The 15020-nt window shown below is 38.8% G+C and overlaps 1 protein-coding gene across 1 annotated transcript in view; it reads left to right on the top strand.

Annotated features, from left to right (window-relative positions):
* shtn1 (shootin 1) overlaps positions 1-15020 on the top strand; it is a 283793-nt gene that overhangs the window by 242276 nt on the left and 26497 nt on the right. Inside the window, exon 8 of the mRNA XM_039737252.1 lies at positions 12633-12727. Within this exon, the coding sequence (XP_039593186.1) occupies positions 12633-12727 (95 nt within the window). The remainder of the gene's footprint in view (positions 1-12632; positions 12728-15020) is intronic.

Raw genomic sequence — 15020 nt, 5'->3', positions numbered from 1 at the left:
CCACAAGTTAATACACGCTATCTCGAGTTTCTCCACACTGAATCCTCCAGGCACTACTTACAAAAGGTCACATTGACAATCGTGTTACGTTATTTTTAAAATCTTTCCTTTTCTTAGCACAAGCACAGCTGAGAAGCTTCGATGCATGTGCTCCATATAGCGTTAAAAATAATGCATTTAATCACACTTTGCATTACAAGCAAGGGAGCTTTTGTCAATGCATGATTTCCTGGTACACGGATTACATTGATCAAGCGCATCCTGATTCATTTTACCCTCGCACCACCTTAGTTTGAGAAGAAGTCTGAAAAATATGAGGTTAACACAGAAAAACATCACCAATTCAAGCTTTATGAATAATCGATTCGCCATCAATAATTGTTTTGGTAAAGCCATCCTCCTTCCATTTTATAATTTTTCCGCCACTAGCCATGATTAAATGATCGGTAAATAAAGTAAGAGCAAAGCGAGGGTGACTTATTTAGGCAGGCATATATATGACAGCAACACTCATGACAATGTCAATCATGTTACGTTATTATTAAAATGTTTCCTTTTCTTTTCATTACTTCTTTAACACACTACTTCTCGCTGCAGCGCGGGATTTTGCTATATATATAATATATGAATGACCTCCAAAGAGCGCTGAGACTTTTGATATCATGAGCGTGTCTGCAAAACTGTGGTCTCCTGCCCAGCAAAGTCGAGCAGCCAGCTGGCGCGCATAGCTGTGCCGACCTTTGAGCGCTGACTGCGCTTCTGCCTTAAGTCAAAGTGAGCACTTTTAATTTTTTCATCCTCCCCTGCGCTATAGCCCAGACAAGTGCAAACACGGGACCCCTTTTCTACACCACGGAAAAATAATATTAAGGCGATTCACACTTTCTTTTTGCACGTATACGATTATGAGGTCATCACCTCATATATGTGTATATATATGTATGTATGTGTATAACACACACACACACCCCTATCTACATTATATATATATATATATATATATATATATATACACACACACACACATACATACATACATACATACATACATACACACATATATATAATTTGTGTGTGTGTATGTATGTATGTGTGTATATATGATGTAGATAGGTATGTATATATATATGTGTATATATAGATATGAAGATATGTATGTGTATATATATATGTGTATATATATATATGTATGTATGTGTGTGTGTGTGTGTCTATATATATATGACAGCAGCAATCCAAGCTTTGAGAAAACAGTAAAAAGGAGGCGTGTCAGACGTCGTGGTACATTTTCTGATGCAGCTACCGAAAACAACTTCGTGACGCTGCCGCTAAATACACAAAACAATTACTTTGACAATCATGTTACATTATTTTTAAAATGTTTCCTTTTCTTTTCATAACTTCTTAAACACATGACATCTGCTCTGAAAGCCTTGGGTATTTTGCTATATATATATATATATATCACAGCGACACTCATAACAGTGACAAAACAATTACATTGACAATCATGTTACGTTATTTTCAAAATGTTTCCTTTTCTTTCTCTTTCCTTCTTTAACAAACTACTTCTCCGCTGCCAAGCGCGAGTATATATATATATAGATAGATAGAGATATATATATATATAGATAGATATGAGAACAACATATATATATATATATATAGATACTGTAGATAGATATATATATATATATATATATATATATATATAGATAGATATGAGAACACTCATATCAATGACAAAACAATTACATTAACAATCATGTTACGTTATTTTTAAAATTTTTCCTTTTCTTTTTCGTACCTTCTTTAACACACTACTTCTCCGCTGCGAAGCGCGGGTATTCTGCTAGGCTTGAAGTTTTCAATAAAATATTGTCTATCTAGGGGTATTTTCTGGAGACAAAGATTAGCGATACAGCTAAGATATGGTATCGCCAGTGTGTTCTTACAAAAGCCAGTGGGGCAGCAAGCACAGGTAGGTCCATGTCCTCTGCCCAGGGTAATTTGTAAGAGTTAGCTGACATCTCTTCAAGTTCACGAACATAGTAAAACTGCTGGGGAGTCTTCGGGTTGTTTTTTGGCCCAAAGACCCACACGTATCTGGTGAATAAACAATCCATAAAATCAGTGAGTGTCCAGTGGTTAAAAGTCCAAATAAATATTTGCGTAAAAAGAGGTTAAAACACAAGAGCAAATGTTTTCTTAAAAAACCCTGGGCCTCAGTGCTGCCTTCTAAAATCCGACCTCTGCCCAACTTTACCCTGTTTGGATTCTGCAGAACGAGGAAACGTCAACCAGCAGGCATGTACAGGGCGTCACACCAAGCATTTCTTCCTTCAAGTCCTGCTGCCATTTGCTGGCCTGGCAGAGGAGTCGTCCTGGAGTGGTTTGGTCACTACTCCTCAAAGGCTGCTCAGCAGGAGCCCACTCTTGAGAGTTGGCCACATGCTAAATTCCCGGGACTCACTTTCCCATCCACTTGCTTTCCCTCTGTCTCGCACTGGCCCCATCCTATTCCTGCCCTTCTCTCTATTCTCTTTAACCTTCATCTCACTGTTTTTTTCTTTCATCTTTTTTACCCACCTCTACCGTGTAGGCTCCTTTTGATCCTGCTTAATTGGGCACAGATCTTAGTGCTTTGCACACTCTGATATGTGAAAGAGACACCTGACTGATCCACTCGCATTTGCATGTGTATGCACAATCATCTGAGCACCCCTATCCAACCCAGAGTGAAGTGCGGTCGCAAAAACCTGCACCCGATTAGAGCCTGCATTTTCCATGATGCGATTATTTATTTAAAAACTGCACTGCACCAACGACCTCTCCTCACATCCTTCAAGTTAGAACTTCTAGCAATATTTCAGATTTTACAGTCATACTATCAACATGTTGCAAACCATATTTTCTGATGAATTTCACCTCAGGTGCTTTTGTTCACTGTTCCAGTAGATTTTTTTTTCCGAAGCAACCTCTGGTTCCATAGGCTGCAAAGCTGTTTGAGTATCTTTACTTTTTCAAGGCAACCCCAGTTCTGCAAGCTGCAACATCACCCTTTTTGTGCTGTGCTTTATTTTGGTAGTCATTTGGGGTGAATTGGTGCAGACATTTATGACTGGATGTGCTTCCTGATGTCAACCCTCATCAATTTATCCAGGCTTGGGACTGGCACAGATGAGTCAGTAGCTGGTTCTCTGCCTTGTACCCAATGCTGATGGGAAATGCTTTGTCCCCCAACACCATGAAATGGCATAAGGAGATTCAATCATTGGTGAATAAAAAAGCCCTAAAACAATTCCCTAAGAATTCAAACCATGATCTCACATTTTCTTTTTTTTTTTTTTTATTAATTTTATTACAATCCATACAAAGCAATCAAGTTTTTACAAAAAGAAGAATTGAGTTAAGAACAGATCAATCCCCACCCCTGAGAGAGAGAGCAAGCAAAACGGCGTAAAATTTAAGGCTTATAAACCTAAATTAATAAATTATCTGTGCTTTATAAACTTATTTTAAAATATTACTGATTAGATCCTGCCATGTTTTGAAAAAAGTCTGTACGGATCCTCTAACTGAGTATTTGATTTTTTCCAATTTCAAATAATATAACACATCGGTTTCCCACTGACTTAAAAGAGGAGAGTTTGGGTTCTTCCAGTTTATCAGAATAAGTCTGTGTGCCAAGAGTGTAGTGAATGCAATCACAATTTGTTTGTCCTTCTCCACTTTAAGCCCCTCTGGAAGAACCCCAAACACAGCTGTTAATGGGTTAGGAGGGATTGTGAGTCCAAGGCTGTCTGAAAGGTAATTAAAAATTTTTGTCCAGAATAATGTTAATTTGGTGCAGGCCCAGAACATGTGACCCAGTGAGGCTGGGGCTTGGTTGCAACGTTCACAGGTTGGATCATGCCCTGGAAACGTTTTGGAGAGTTTTAGTCGAGACAGATGTGCTCGATATATAATTTTGAGCTCTCTGCACTGCTACTTTCCACTCCTTTTCTGATATATTAATTGAGAGATCTTTTTCCCAGTGTCCTCTTGGATCTTTGAAAGGAAGGGATTGTAAAATGATTTTATATATTGTAGAGATGGAGTCTAACTCCTTGAAATTGAGCAATATTTTTTCCAGCGTGGATGAGGGTGCAAGATGAAGAAAATCTGGAAGGTTCTGTTTAACAAAGTTCCTGATTTGAAGATAGTGAAAGAAATGCGTAGCTGGAATGTTAAATTTGGAATGTAATTGTTCATAGGATGCAAAGACGTTGTCTATATAAAGATCTCTAAGCAAGTTAATTCCAAATTTTTCCAGATATTAAAACTGCATATGTTTGTGAAGGTTGAAAGAGGTGGTTCTCTTGCAGAGGTGCCACAGATAGAAGCTTCTCTGTCTTAAAATGCTTTCTACATTGGTTCCAGATTCTAAGTGAGTGGAGCACAATTGGGTTATTAGTGTATTGCCGATAACGTGTGTTTATTGGAGCACAGAGCAAGGAATACAAAGAAGTACTGCAGGATTTTACTTCTATTGCGGTCCAAGCCTGTGTATGTTCTTCTATTTGTGTCCAGGTTCTTATCGCCTGTATATTTGCCGCCCAGTAGTAAAACTGAAAGCTAGGTAGAGCCATGCCGCCTTCTGACTTTTGTCTTTGTAGGGTCGCTCTTTTGATGCGTGGATGTTTTGAATTCCAAATAAATGAGGTTATTGTTGAATCTAATTGCTTAAAGAATGATTTATTAATGTATATTGGGATGTTTTGAAATAAAAAGGAGCTTAGGAAGAATATTCATCTTAACAGTGTTAATTCTTCCAGCTAGTGTGAGATGAAGGGTTGACCATCTATGCAAGTCTTGTTTAATTTTTTCCATGCAGACGCTAAATTTTGTTGATAAAGAGCTTTATGTTTACTTGTGATGTTTACCCCTAGGTATTTAAACTGTTCTGCAATGATAAAAGGTAGGGTGTCTAATCTAATATTATATGCTTGAGAATTCACTGGAAAGAGTACACTTTTATTCAGATTAATTCTGAGACCAGAGATCTTTTGAAATTCTGTGAGTGCTGCTAAGACTGCAGGCACAGAATTTTCTGGGTCCGATATATACAGTACCATGTCATCTGCATATAATGAGATTTTCTGTTCCAGTCCTTCTCTGCTAATCCCCTTTATCTGATCAGTATTTCGACAATGTATTGCCAGTGGTTCAATGGCAATGCAAACAACAGCGGTGACAAGGGCATCCTTGTCTTGTGCCACGCTCTAGTTTAAAGTAGTCTGAGCAAATGTTATTGATGCAAACTGAAGCTTCTGGGTTAGTATACAGTAATTTAATCCATGCACAAATGTTGGGCCAAACCCAAACTTCTCCAATAGTAAAAGGTATTTCCATTCAATCATGTCGAATGCTTTTTCTGCATCCAATGATAATAATATTTCTGGGGTGTTTGATTTAGTTGGTGAGTATATTACATTAAACAGGCGTGAAGATTTGAAGATAAGTGTGGCCCCTAATAAATCCAGTTTGGTCTTGTGATATTACGAGGGAGCACTTTCTCCATCCTTCTAGCTATGATTTTAGAGAGTATTTTAACGTCGTTATTCAGAAGTGAAATTGGTCTGTATGATGCACATTGTAATAAGTCCTTATTTTGTTTTGGAAAGACAGTGATTAGTGCTTGGCTTAAAGGTTTGTGGAAGAGATTGGTTATCTCTGGCTTCTGTAAATGTTGCTAATAGGAGGGAGCTAGCTGAGCGGAGAATTTCTTGTAAAACTCTGCAGGGTAGCCATCAGGGCCTGCTGCTTTTCCACCTTGGAGTGACTTTATAGCATCTAGTAATTCTGATAATGACAGAGGTTTATCAAGTTCCTCCACACTAAAAGCGTCAATTTGTGGTATCTGTAATGTATCCAGAAATGCATTAGATTGTATATTGTCTTCTTTAAACTCAGTAGTATATAGGGATTTATAGTAGTCTCTGAAAGTGTGCATTATATTTTTGTGTTCGATGATTTTATCTCCGTTCGTGTTAGTGATTACCGAGATTGCGTTGCGCACTTCTTGCTTGTGAATTTGTTGAGCTAAAAGCTTATTAGCTTCTCTCCATGTTCATATAATGATGTCTGGATTTGTAAATTAGTTGTTCAGTTTCTTTAGTTGTCAAGAGGTTTAATTCTGAATGTAGAGCCTGCCTCCTCTATGTAGAGTCTCGCTTGGTAGTCTGGCATGTTCTTCATCTATTTTAGTAATTTCGCTTTTATCTCTGCTACTTTCTTCTTCGGATTTATTTCTGTGGGAAAGATATGAGATAATCTGTCCTCTTAAGAAGGCCTTAAGAGTTTCCCAGAGTATTCCTGCAGAGATCTCGGGGATGTATTTGTCTCTAGAAAGAATTTGATTTGTTTGGATATAAATTCAGTACAATTCTCGCCAGCTAATAGAAGCGGTTGAGGCCATCTGGGGTGAGTGTATGGGGCTTAGTAATTTCAGCTCCAAGATCATAGGTGCATGGTCTGAAATAACAATAGCATCGTATTTACAAGATTTAATCTTAGGCAAGAAGTTATTATCTATAAAGAAGTAATCAATCCTTGAGTAGCAATGATGTACTGGTGAGTAGAAAGAATATGTTCTTGAATTTGGGTTTAAAAACCTCCAGGGATCTGATAAGTTGTGATCAGTTATAAACTTTGTAATTATCTTTGCGGTGTTAGTTGCCGTTCCCCCTGTGGAGGAAGTCCTATCTAAAAGTGGATTTAAACACAATTAAAGTCCCCAGCCATTATAACTTTATGAGTGTTCAGATTGGGAATGGATGCAAATAAATTTTGTATAAATTCCTTATCATCAACATTAGGTGCATAAACATTTATCAAAATCATTTTACAGTTAGATAAGTCTCCCATGACCATTACATATCTCCCTTCAGGATCCAATACTACATCTGATGCTACAAATGGTACTGTTCTATGTATGAGAATTCCCACCCTCTAGTTTTCTTTGTAAAACTAGAATGGAACATTTGGCCAGTCCAGTCTTTTTGCAGCCGGAACTGATCCTTGCTTAGTAAGTGGGTTTCCTGTAAAAATACTATTTTAGCATTTAGACCTGTTAGGTGAGAAAGTACTTTCTTTCTCTTTAATTCGTGATTCAGGCCTTTAACATTCCAGCTTACGAAGTTAACTGTCCCATCATGGAGACACTGATTCTGAGTTTTTGATGTCATTTTATAGTCTTAACTGGAAGTGAGATAGTTTAGGTCTTAATTTCCTATTTCCCCAAGAGTTGTTGCCATGCAGCTTAACCCCCCACCCTCCCTTTTTGCCTCCCCAAGTGAGGCTAAAACCCACTTCACGCAGTCCCAGTCCTCTGACATACCCAGAGACAGAGCACGTCCAAAGCACAACAAGCGCAGTGGCACTTTATGGTTAAAAGATAGAGATATCTGTTACCAATATAGTCTTTAAAAGAGAAAAAAAAAAAAAAAAAAAAAATTTTGTACTTAAAATATATATATATAGTCTTCAGCAATTTTAGTGCATTAGGATGGTACACCCAGATAATAAACCTGGGTGATGGTGTTAAAGATGTGTCCAAAATAAGCATAACAAGTCTTAATGCAGTAATAGCAATAACAGTAAACCAAGGGTATGATATTGAACAGTCTTGTTTATGGTACACATGAAATAATTAGAAAAGGAGAAAAAAGTAATTAAGCACAATAAAACATAAACAGATAGCGCCCTAGTAATAGTAAGTAATAATACGAATATATGCTGATAAAAAACCCGTATTTTAAAACGAATAGATCAGACAGTAGATTATTAATCCTAGCTTTATCATTTATCATTTACCACCATAACTCACTATTACGTATCAGAATAGTCCCGGGATCAGCTTTCTTAATTCATTTTCTGCTTCTTCCTTGCTAGCGAAGACATAGAAATGACCTTGCCATTCCACTTTCAGTTTTGCCGGATACAGGAGGCTGTATTTGACACTGGCTTGCCGTAGCCGCTGTTTAATATTATAGAAGGCTATGCGTTTAATAGCTGTTGCTGGAGAGAAGTCAGGGAAGATACGAATGTGGTTATTTTCATATATAATATCTTCCTTGTTTCTGAGGAGTGCCATCACCTCTAGCTTAAATGATAATCGTTCAAAACGAACTATAAAAGATCTTGGTCGGGTCTGACGGTGTTTGATCCGCGTACGCAGTAAGCCGCTGCTATCTCAGATTCTGCTTTAAAGTCGCCCCCGATTATTTTAGAAAAAAGTTCAGCTAGATTATGGCAACTACAAGGAGATAACACTGCTCTTGGTGCTGGTTAAGGTCCTTACTAGGGTCATCCTCAGTAGGATCTGTGATCAGTTGCTCACCTACCAGCAACCAGAGCAGTCTGCTTTTACACCTAAGAAATCTGCCATCAACCACATCCTGGCATTGAGGGTTCTCATCGAGCGCAAACATGAATATCAGCAGAGTTTCTTGAAGCTTTTATCAATTTTTGTAAGGCATTCAACTCAATTGATCAAGCTGCCCCTCTGGGACATTCTGAGACTTTGCAGAATCCTCCTGAAGTTGCTGGATGCCAAGGCCGGCCTGTGGAGGCAGAACCATTGTTTCCCAGTTGATTCTGGGTTTCATCAGGGGTGTGTTCTGCTCCTACTCTGTTCAGTGCTTGCATGGACTAGGTATTGGGCAGGGTTGGGGGGTCCAGCAATTGTTGGGCATCTGAAAGATTCACTGATCTTGACTTTGCCAACAATGCTGTGATCTTCGCTGAGTCAGTTGGGGCTCTCCTCAGGGCTCTCGAGAGACTAAGTGAGGAATCTGAATATCTGGGCTTATGAGTGTCCTGGTAAAAACCAAGATCCAGCCTTTAATGACCATTTGGACACAGCCATCAGCAGTTTGTCTGTCTGCAGAGAGAACTTCAACCGTGTCTGAGGTTTACTTACCTCGGCAATGACATTCATGTTTCTGGTGACTCTTCCTATGAAGTCAGTAGACGGATTGGGAGAGTATAGGGGATATTGAGATTGCTGAAAGGGGGCGTATGATGCTCCTGATATCACTACAAAAGGACAAAGGTCCAAGTCCTTAGAGTCCTGGTGAATCCTGTTTTGCCATATGGTTGTGAGACATGGACACAATCCAGTGACCTGAGATGAAGACTGGACTCCTTTTGTATTATGTCGCTTTGGAGTCCCGAATGAGGCACATTACCTGCATTGTGAGGGAGCATCAGTTACAGCACTACGGCCATGTAGTGAGATTCCCTAAAGGTGATCCGGCTTGCAGGATCCTTATTGTTGAGAACCCGAGCAGCTGGACCAGGTCAAGAGACTCCTACATTACACCTGGCTGTGACAGGTAGATGGTAATTTCTGGATAGTGGGACTGGACCACGTGTCTGCCTGGGGGGTTGCCAAATGGGATTCAGAGCTGTTTTATTGTGTGGTGGTTGTAGTGATGTGCTGTACCCATGCATGCTCCCCAACCTGACATGACCAGAACACATTACCTGCATAATTAGTATTTACAGTACATTTACATTTATTTGCTTAGCAGACACTTTTAACTTTTACCTTACAAAAGAAGTAAACCTAATCGAGTAACATTAGGCCAGGGCTTGTTTGTTCAGCTAGTGTAGGACAGGTGAAGTGAAAATATGTAATAACTAATAATTTATAATCATAGATTATAATCGATAAAGCAAATAAACTTAAATATCAAATGAACCAACAATATAAAAGATCACAGAACATAGGTTTTGCTTTAGTTTTTTTTTTTCTTCTCTTCACTCAATTAGACAAATATTCATAGAACAGATGGGTCTTCATTTGCTTTTTAAATACATTGAGGGAGTCAGCAATACACATGGAGGTGGGTAGCCCATTCCACCAACAGGGAAAAGAGTCTGGATTGAGACTTGATACCACACAGAGGTGGCATCACCAGATGCCATTCACTAGCAGACCTGAGTAGGTTAGAAGGAGCATAACACCTCACCAGTGTCTCCATTTACGCAGGTGCTAACCCATTGACTACTCTATATGCAAGCATCCGGGATTTAAACTTAATGTGTGCTGCTACAGGGAGCCAATGTCGTGACCTGAAGAGAGGAGTGACATGTGCCTGTCTCGGCTGGTTAACTACAAGACAGGTCGCTTCATTCTGGATTATCTGCAATCAGCTTGATAGCACATTTGGGTACTCCTGTCAGAAGCAAGTTTCAGAAGTCCAGATATGACTAGATCAAATCCTGAACCAGAATTTGTGCAGCATACTCCATCAGATAGGGTCTGATATTGCGGATGATGTACAACATGGACCTGCATGAACGAGAAACAGTAGAAACGTAGTCAGAAAAAGATAGCTGCTCATCAGTCACCAACCCAAGTTACGTACAGACTTAGCAGGTGTTAGCAACTTTGACCCAAGGTGTACAGAGATGGGGAGCTGAACAGACTGGCTGGCCATGAGCACAAGAAGCTTGCTTTTTGGCAAGTTAAACTGTAGATGGTGGTCCTTCACCCAGGTTGAGAGACTCTAGCTGATACCGTATTATCCTCCAGAGGGAACAACAGGTACACCAGTGTATCGTTGGCATAGCACTGATAAGAAAAGCCATGGAATTGGATATTAGAACCTAACTAGGTGGTGTACAGAGAGAAAAGTAGAGGAACCAGCACCTATCAATAGGGTAAACCTGTGCATGTCTGGTGTTCCTTTGACAACTCTCCTTGCCAGGACCTGCCCAAGATGTAGGACACAAACCATCTGAGAGCATTTCTAGTGATGCCAGTGTAAGATAGTGTCCCAAGAAGGATGTCGTGGTTGACTGTGTCAAAGAGATATATAGGGTGGTCCAGATCTAATTATCCAATTTTCTTTACTCTATAACTTATTAAGTTTATTACATAGAAAATCACCTGAAAAATCCTGGACCATTGAGAAGTGTGCGAGCTGATGACAGACATGAAGAATCGTCCCCACATAAATCAAAGTCATCCAGTCAATCTGGATTTGCATAATTAGATCAGGACCACCCTGTAGAATGATCAGGACCAATGACATTTTGGAAGCTCTAGCAAGTCATAGCTGGTCGACCACCATTAGTAGAGCTGTCTCAGTCGAGTGGTTCCTCTTGAAGCTTGATTGGTTGGTATCAAGCAATCCATTCTGTACAAGGAAAGAAGAGACCTGGATGGAAACGGCATGTTCAAGTGTTTTGGAAAGAAAAGAACCGTAGAGAGAGAGGCTTGTAATTGTTCACTTGGGACAGATTGAGTGTTGGTTTTTTGAGAAGTGGGGTTTTTAGAGCATGTTTGAAGATGACAGGAAATGTGCCTGAGCCGAATGAGGTGTTAATGATGTTTTGTAATTGCAGGAATGAGTGAGGAGGAGATGGCCTGCAGGAGATGTATGGTGATAGGGTCAAGTGGACGGGTAGTGGGGTAATTGGAGAGGACAGAAACATCAGTGGCAGAGAGTGGAGAGAATGTGGAGAATATTGGGTGGTGTTTGGAAGGAGGCATAATGGCTGGCAGTGAGGATGAGAACTGACTGTTGATGGTAGCCTCCTTTTCCTGAAAAAAGGTGGCAAAGTTATCAGCAGACAGGGATGTTGCAGGAGGAGGTGAAAGAGGGTTTAGAAGGGAAGTGAATGTGGAGAACAGATACGTGTGTCAGTGGTGTGGTTAATTGTTGTCTGATAGAACTTTACCTTAGTGTTGATGGTGACAGAAGAAAAGGATGCAAGAAGGGACTGATACTTAGCCAGGTATGTCTGAGCCTTTGACTTTCTCTATTTCATTTTGGCTATCCTGAGGTTGGTCCGTTGATTGTGGAGTTCTTCTGAAAACCAGGTACAGGAAGATCTTTAGCATGCAGGCCTAGGAGTAAAGGGACAAACATTGTCAAGACAAGATGCTAGAGTTAAGCATAGGGTGTATGTGACAGTGTTGGTGTCAAGAGAGGAGAAGTGGTCAGGAGGAGGAAGAGCAGAGGAGACTATGGAAGAGAAATGGCTGGGAATTATGGAGTGGAGGTATGAGTGGAAGGATACAGTGGGGGAAGGAAAAGAGTTAGAAGAGGGAGCAACAGAGAGAACTGAATGAAACAGTGGTCAGACGTTGCATTTGTGGAAGCACATTTGCGTGAGAGAATGAGATCAAGCAGATTGCCAGCCTTTTGAGTCGATGGGGTATGGATCTGTGTGATGTTGAAGGAGGAAAAGAAGAGTGTAAAAGTCAGCAGCAGGAGGGCTGTCCAGGTGGATATTCAGGTCCCCGAAAATTAGTAGTGGGCTGCCGTCATCTGGGAGGGAAGAGAATAGTCCATCTAGTATTTTTTTTTATAAGACAGTAGGTTGAGTACCTTTTGGAAGTCTTTGTAAATAATATGGTTCTTTCCCATCCAGTGTATCTATTACCTGTTCGAAGAAATTGATGAGGTCCAGTATGTTTGTTTCAGTTCTCCAATACAATGCCTTATATATAATTGATTCTGCTTTGCCCTTCTTTTTTCTAATTAAAAAGGAAACACTTTACAAGTTTTGAAAATTATTGATTTTAGTGAGCTGTCATGGATATTGCTAATCAAAATCTTTATTATCTGCAGTGTCATTGCTTGCTGTAGAAGAATATGATGAAATACACAGTAAACTGGAACTAGAATCTGATCTTCGGAATAAAGCAGAGTCCTTTGCTCATGAGGTATGGCTTCTCTGGTTTATAGAATGTGAAAATGTATTTAGCCATGTTTTTTAAGAAGTAGATAGCCTGATAATTTTTTTTTTCTTTTTAATCCTTCTAATCTGATCCCTCTTATTCCAAATATTGTCACAGCTAGTCTAAGACTTGTCACAGTAGCAACTGACAGAAGTCAGCATCCAACTATATACTGTAAGAGATCCCTTTTATCTTAGGTCAGTGATGTCCTTTACAGTCACCCCCAGTCGATGTTAACAATAAACATATTTTGTAAAAAAAAGGCACAGCGAGGTTATCTATCTAACTATGGTCCAGTAAGCTTAATGTGTATTATAAGTAAATTATATAAAGGAAAAAATCGAGCAGTGCACGTCAAGAACAGATATATTAGCAAATACTCAATATGGGTTTGAAAGACTGCATTTTGTGTTTCACTAATATGATGGAATTAAAAGAGTAAGCAACAAAAGGTTATTATAAAATAGATGCATAAGATATTATTTATCTTGATTTTCAGAGGACTTTTGATAAGGTATCACATGAAAGGTTATTGATCAAACTAAATGAAATATGAATTAAGGACTCAATATGTAGAATGGTACAAAATTGGTTCAAACACAGGAATAAAGGATTATAGTGAGGGGATTTTTTTCAGAATTAGGTTATGTTAACAATGTGGTGTCCCACACTGATTTCTCATAATTAACCTTCCTCTTGTTGATTGTGTGTTCAAATAAAAACTTATATTTTAATAAATGGACGTTTTTGTTGTTTAATTTGTTCTAGATAAGATTGGCAGACAGTGGTGCCCAGGCACAATATGTAGTACCGAAAGGTGTTTCTAGAATGTCTAAAAGATATAACTGAAGTCAGTTAGACATAATCTTCATTTCATACTGGTCCAGCATGTAATTGTGATATTATTAATTGCCATGTAGGTGTTAAGCCAGTTGGCCTGTCATTAGACCTGTGGCTTTGTAGCTTATGAATAACTGTGAACCCCACCTAGCTAGAATTTTATTTTCCTCAGTAATGATGTTGGCCGTATTTTGTGTCAAAAGGCCATATCTTTGTTATAATGTTATTAGACTATATCTTCATGAATCTAGTATCCTGTGCCTAGATGTTGTCTCTATAGAGTATGAATTGAATTGGAATTGTTCCATACCAGCCACCATTTTTGTGAATCCAAAGCGCACTTGTCTAATAAAGTCAAACACTGCATATTGTATTTATAACGCCCATGACTAACCTGCCCTTTTTTGCTTGTTCTGTTCCTACTACAATTTGTCATGGAAATAGAATTCCTATTCTGAAAAAGCAAAACAATAATTCTTCTATTTTGGATAATGTTCGCCCAATCTGAGATCTTCCTTATTTGCCCAAAACCTTCAAAAGTACAGTCTGCGCTCAACTAACTGTACACTTTGTGGATGGTCAGCCCTTTGAATTTTTCCATACACTATTCCAGCCTCATCACGGTACAGAGCTATCTCCTATTGTGAACGCCCTCTTCCTTAACACTAACACCATATCTTGTTCTGTGTTTCATTTTTTTAATCAAACCGCTGATGTTGTTAGTCTTGATTGAAAAACTCTACAGCAGCACCTCAGAAAGTTACTGCTATAGGATTATTAACATTTTATATGTATAATTTTTATTTAGTTTGTTTTTTTACATCAAGGATAGTAAATATATCGTGAATTTTTTTATTAATGTAACATGTTTCGAACAAGTTTATTTTGAGTTACGTCTCACTTTTATTGTTTATATGACACTCAGAGTCATGTCATGTGATCAACACTGTCACACTTCTGACATCTCTAGGATTGATAATATAATATGGTAGTGGCCACAACACTCGTTATCCCTAGGTGGATATATGTAGAATCTCTCAAAGAATGTTAGTGATAGTTTCTTTTCAAGCAGGACTTAGAGTCATGTTTATAAAGTTCCTTTAGAACTTCGAATTTAGATTTTTGCTCAGTCATTTGATTTTGGTTACTCAATCTTTTTTTCCTGTTTGTTTTCATCTTGTGGTAATTTCCTCCAAGAAACCTTATGCATCATAACAACTGGGACATTCTACTTTTGGATTTTCTTCTACCTGCCTGGATGCATGTAGTCAGTTGTGTTGAATAGTAAGGCAACCTTAACACAGTACAGTTTGGTTAAATAGCTACATGCTACCACCGGACTAACTGAAAAGCCAACATAGGCTCACTCTTCAGTTACATGAAAGTAATGTCTAGTTCTTTGTAAAGATCTCTCTTGGTTGCATCGTCTGTTATAAAT

This window comes from Polypterus senegalus, chromosome 1, assembly GCF_016835505.1.
Source record: "Polypterus senegalus isolate Bchr_013 chromosome 1, ASM1683550v1, whole genome shotgun sequence".
Classification (NCBI taxonomy): domain Eukaryota; kingdom Metazoa; phylum Chordata; class Cladistia; order Polypteriformes; family Polypteridae; genus Polypterus; species Polypterus senegalus.
The sequence above is the reverse complement of the archived record's forward strand: the minus strand, read 5'-3'. Positions and strand labels throughout refer to the sequence as shown.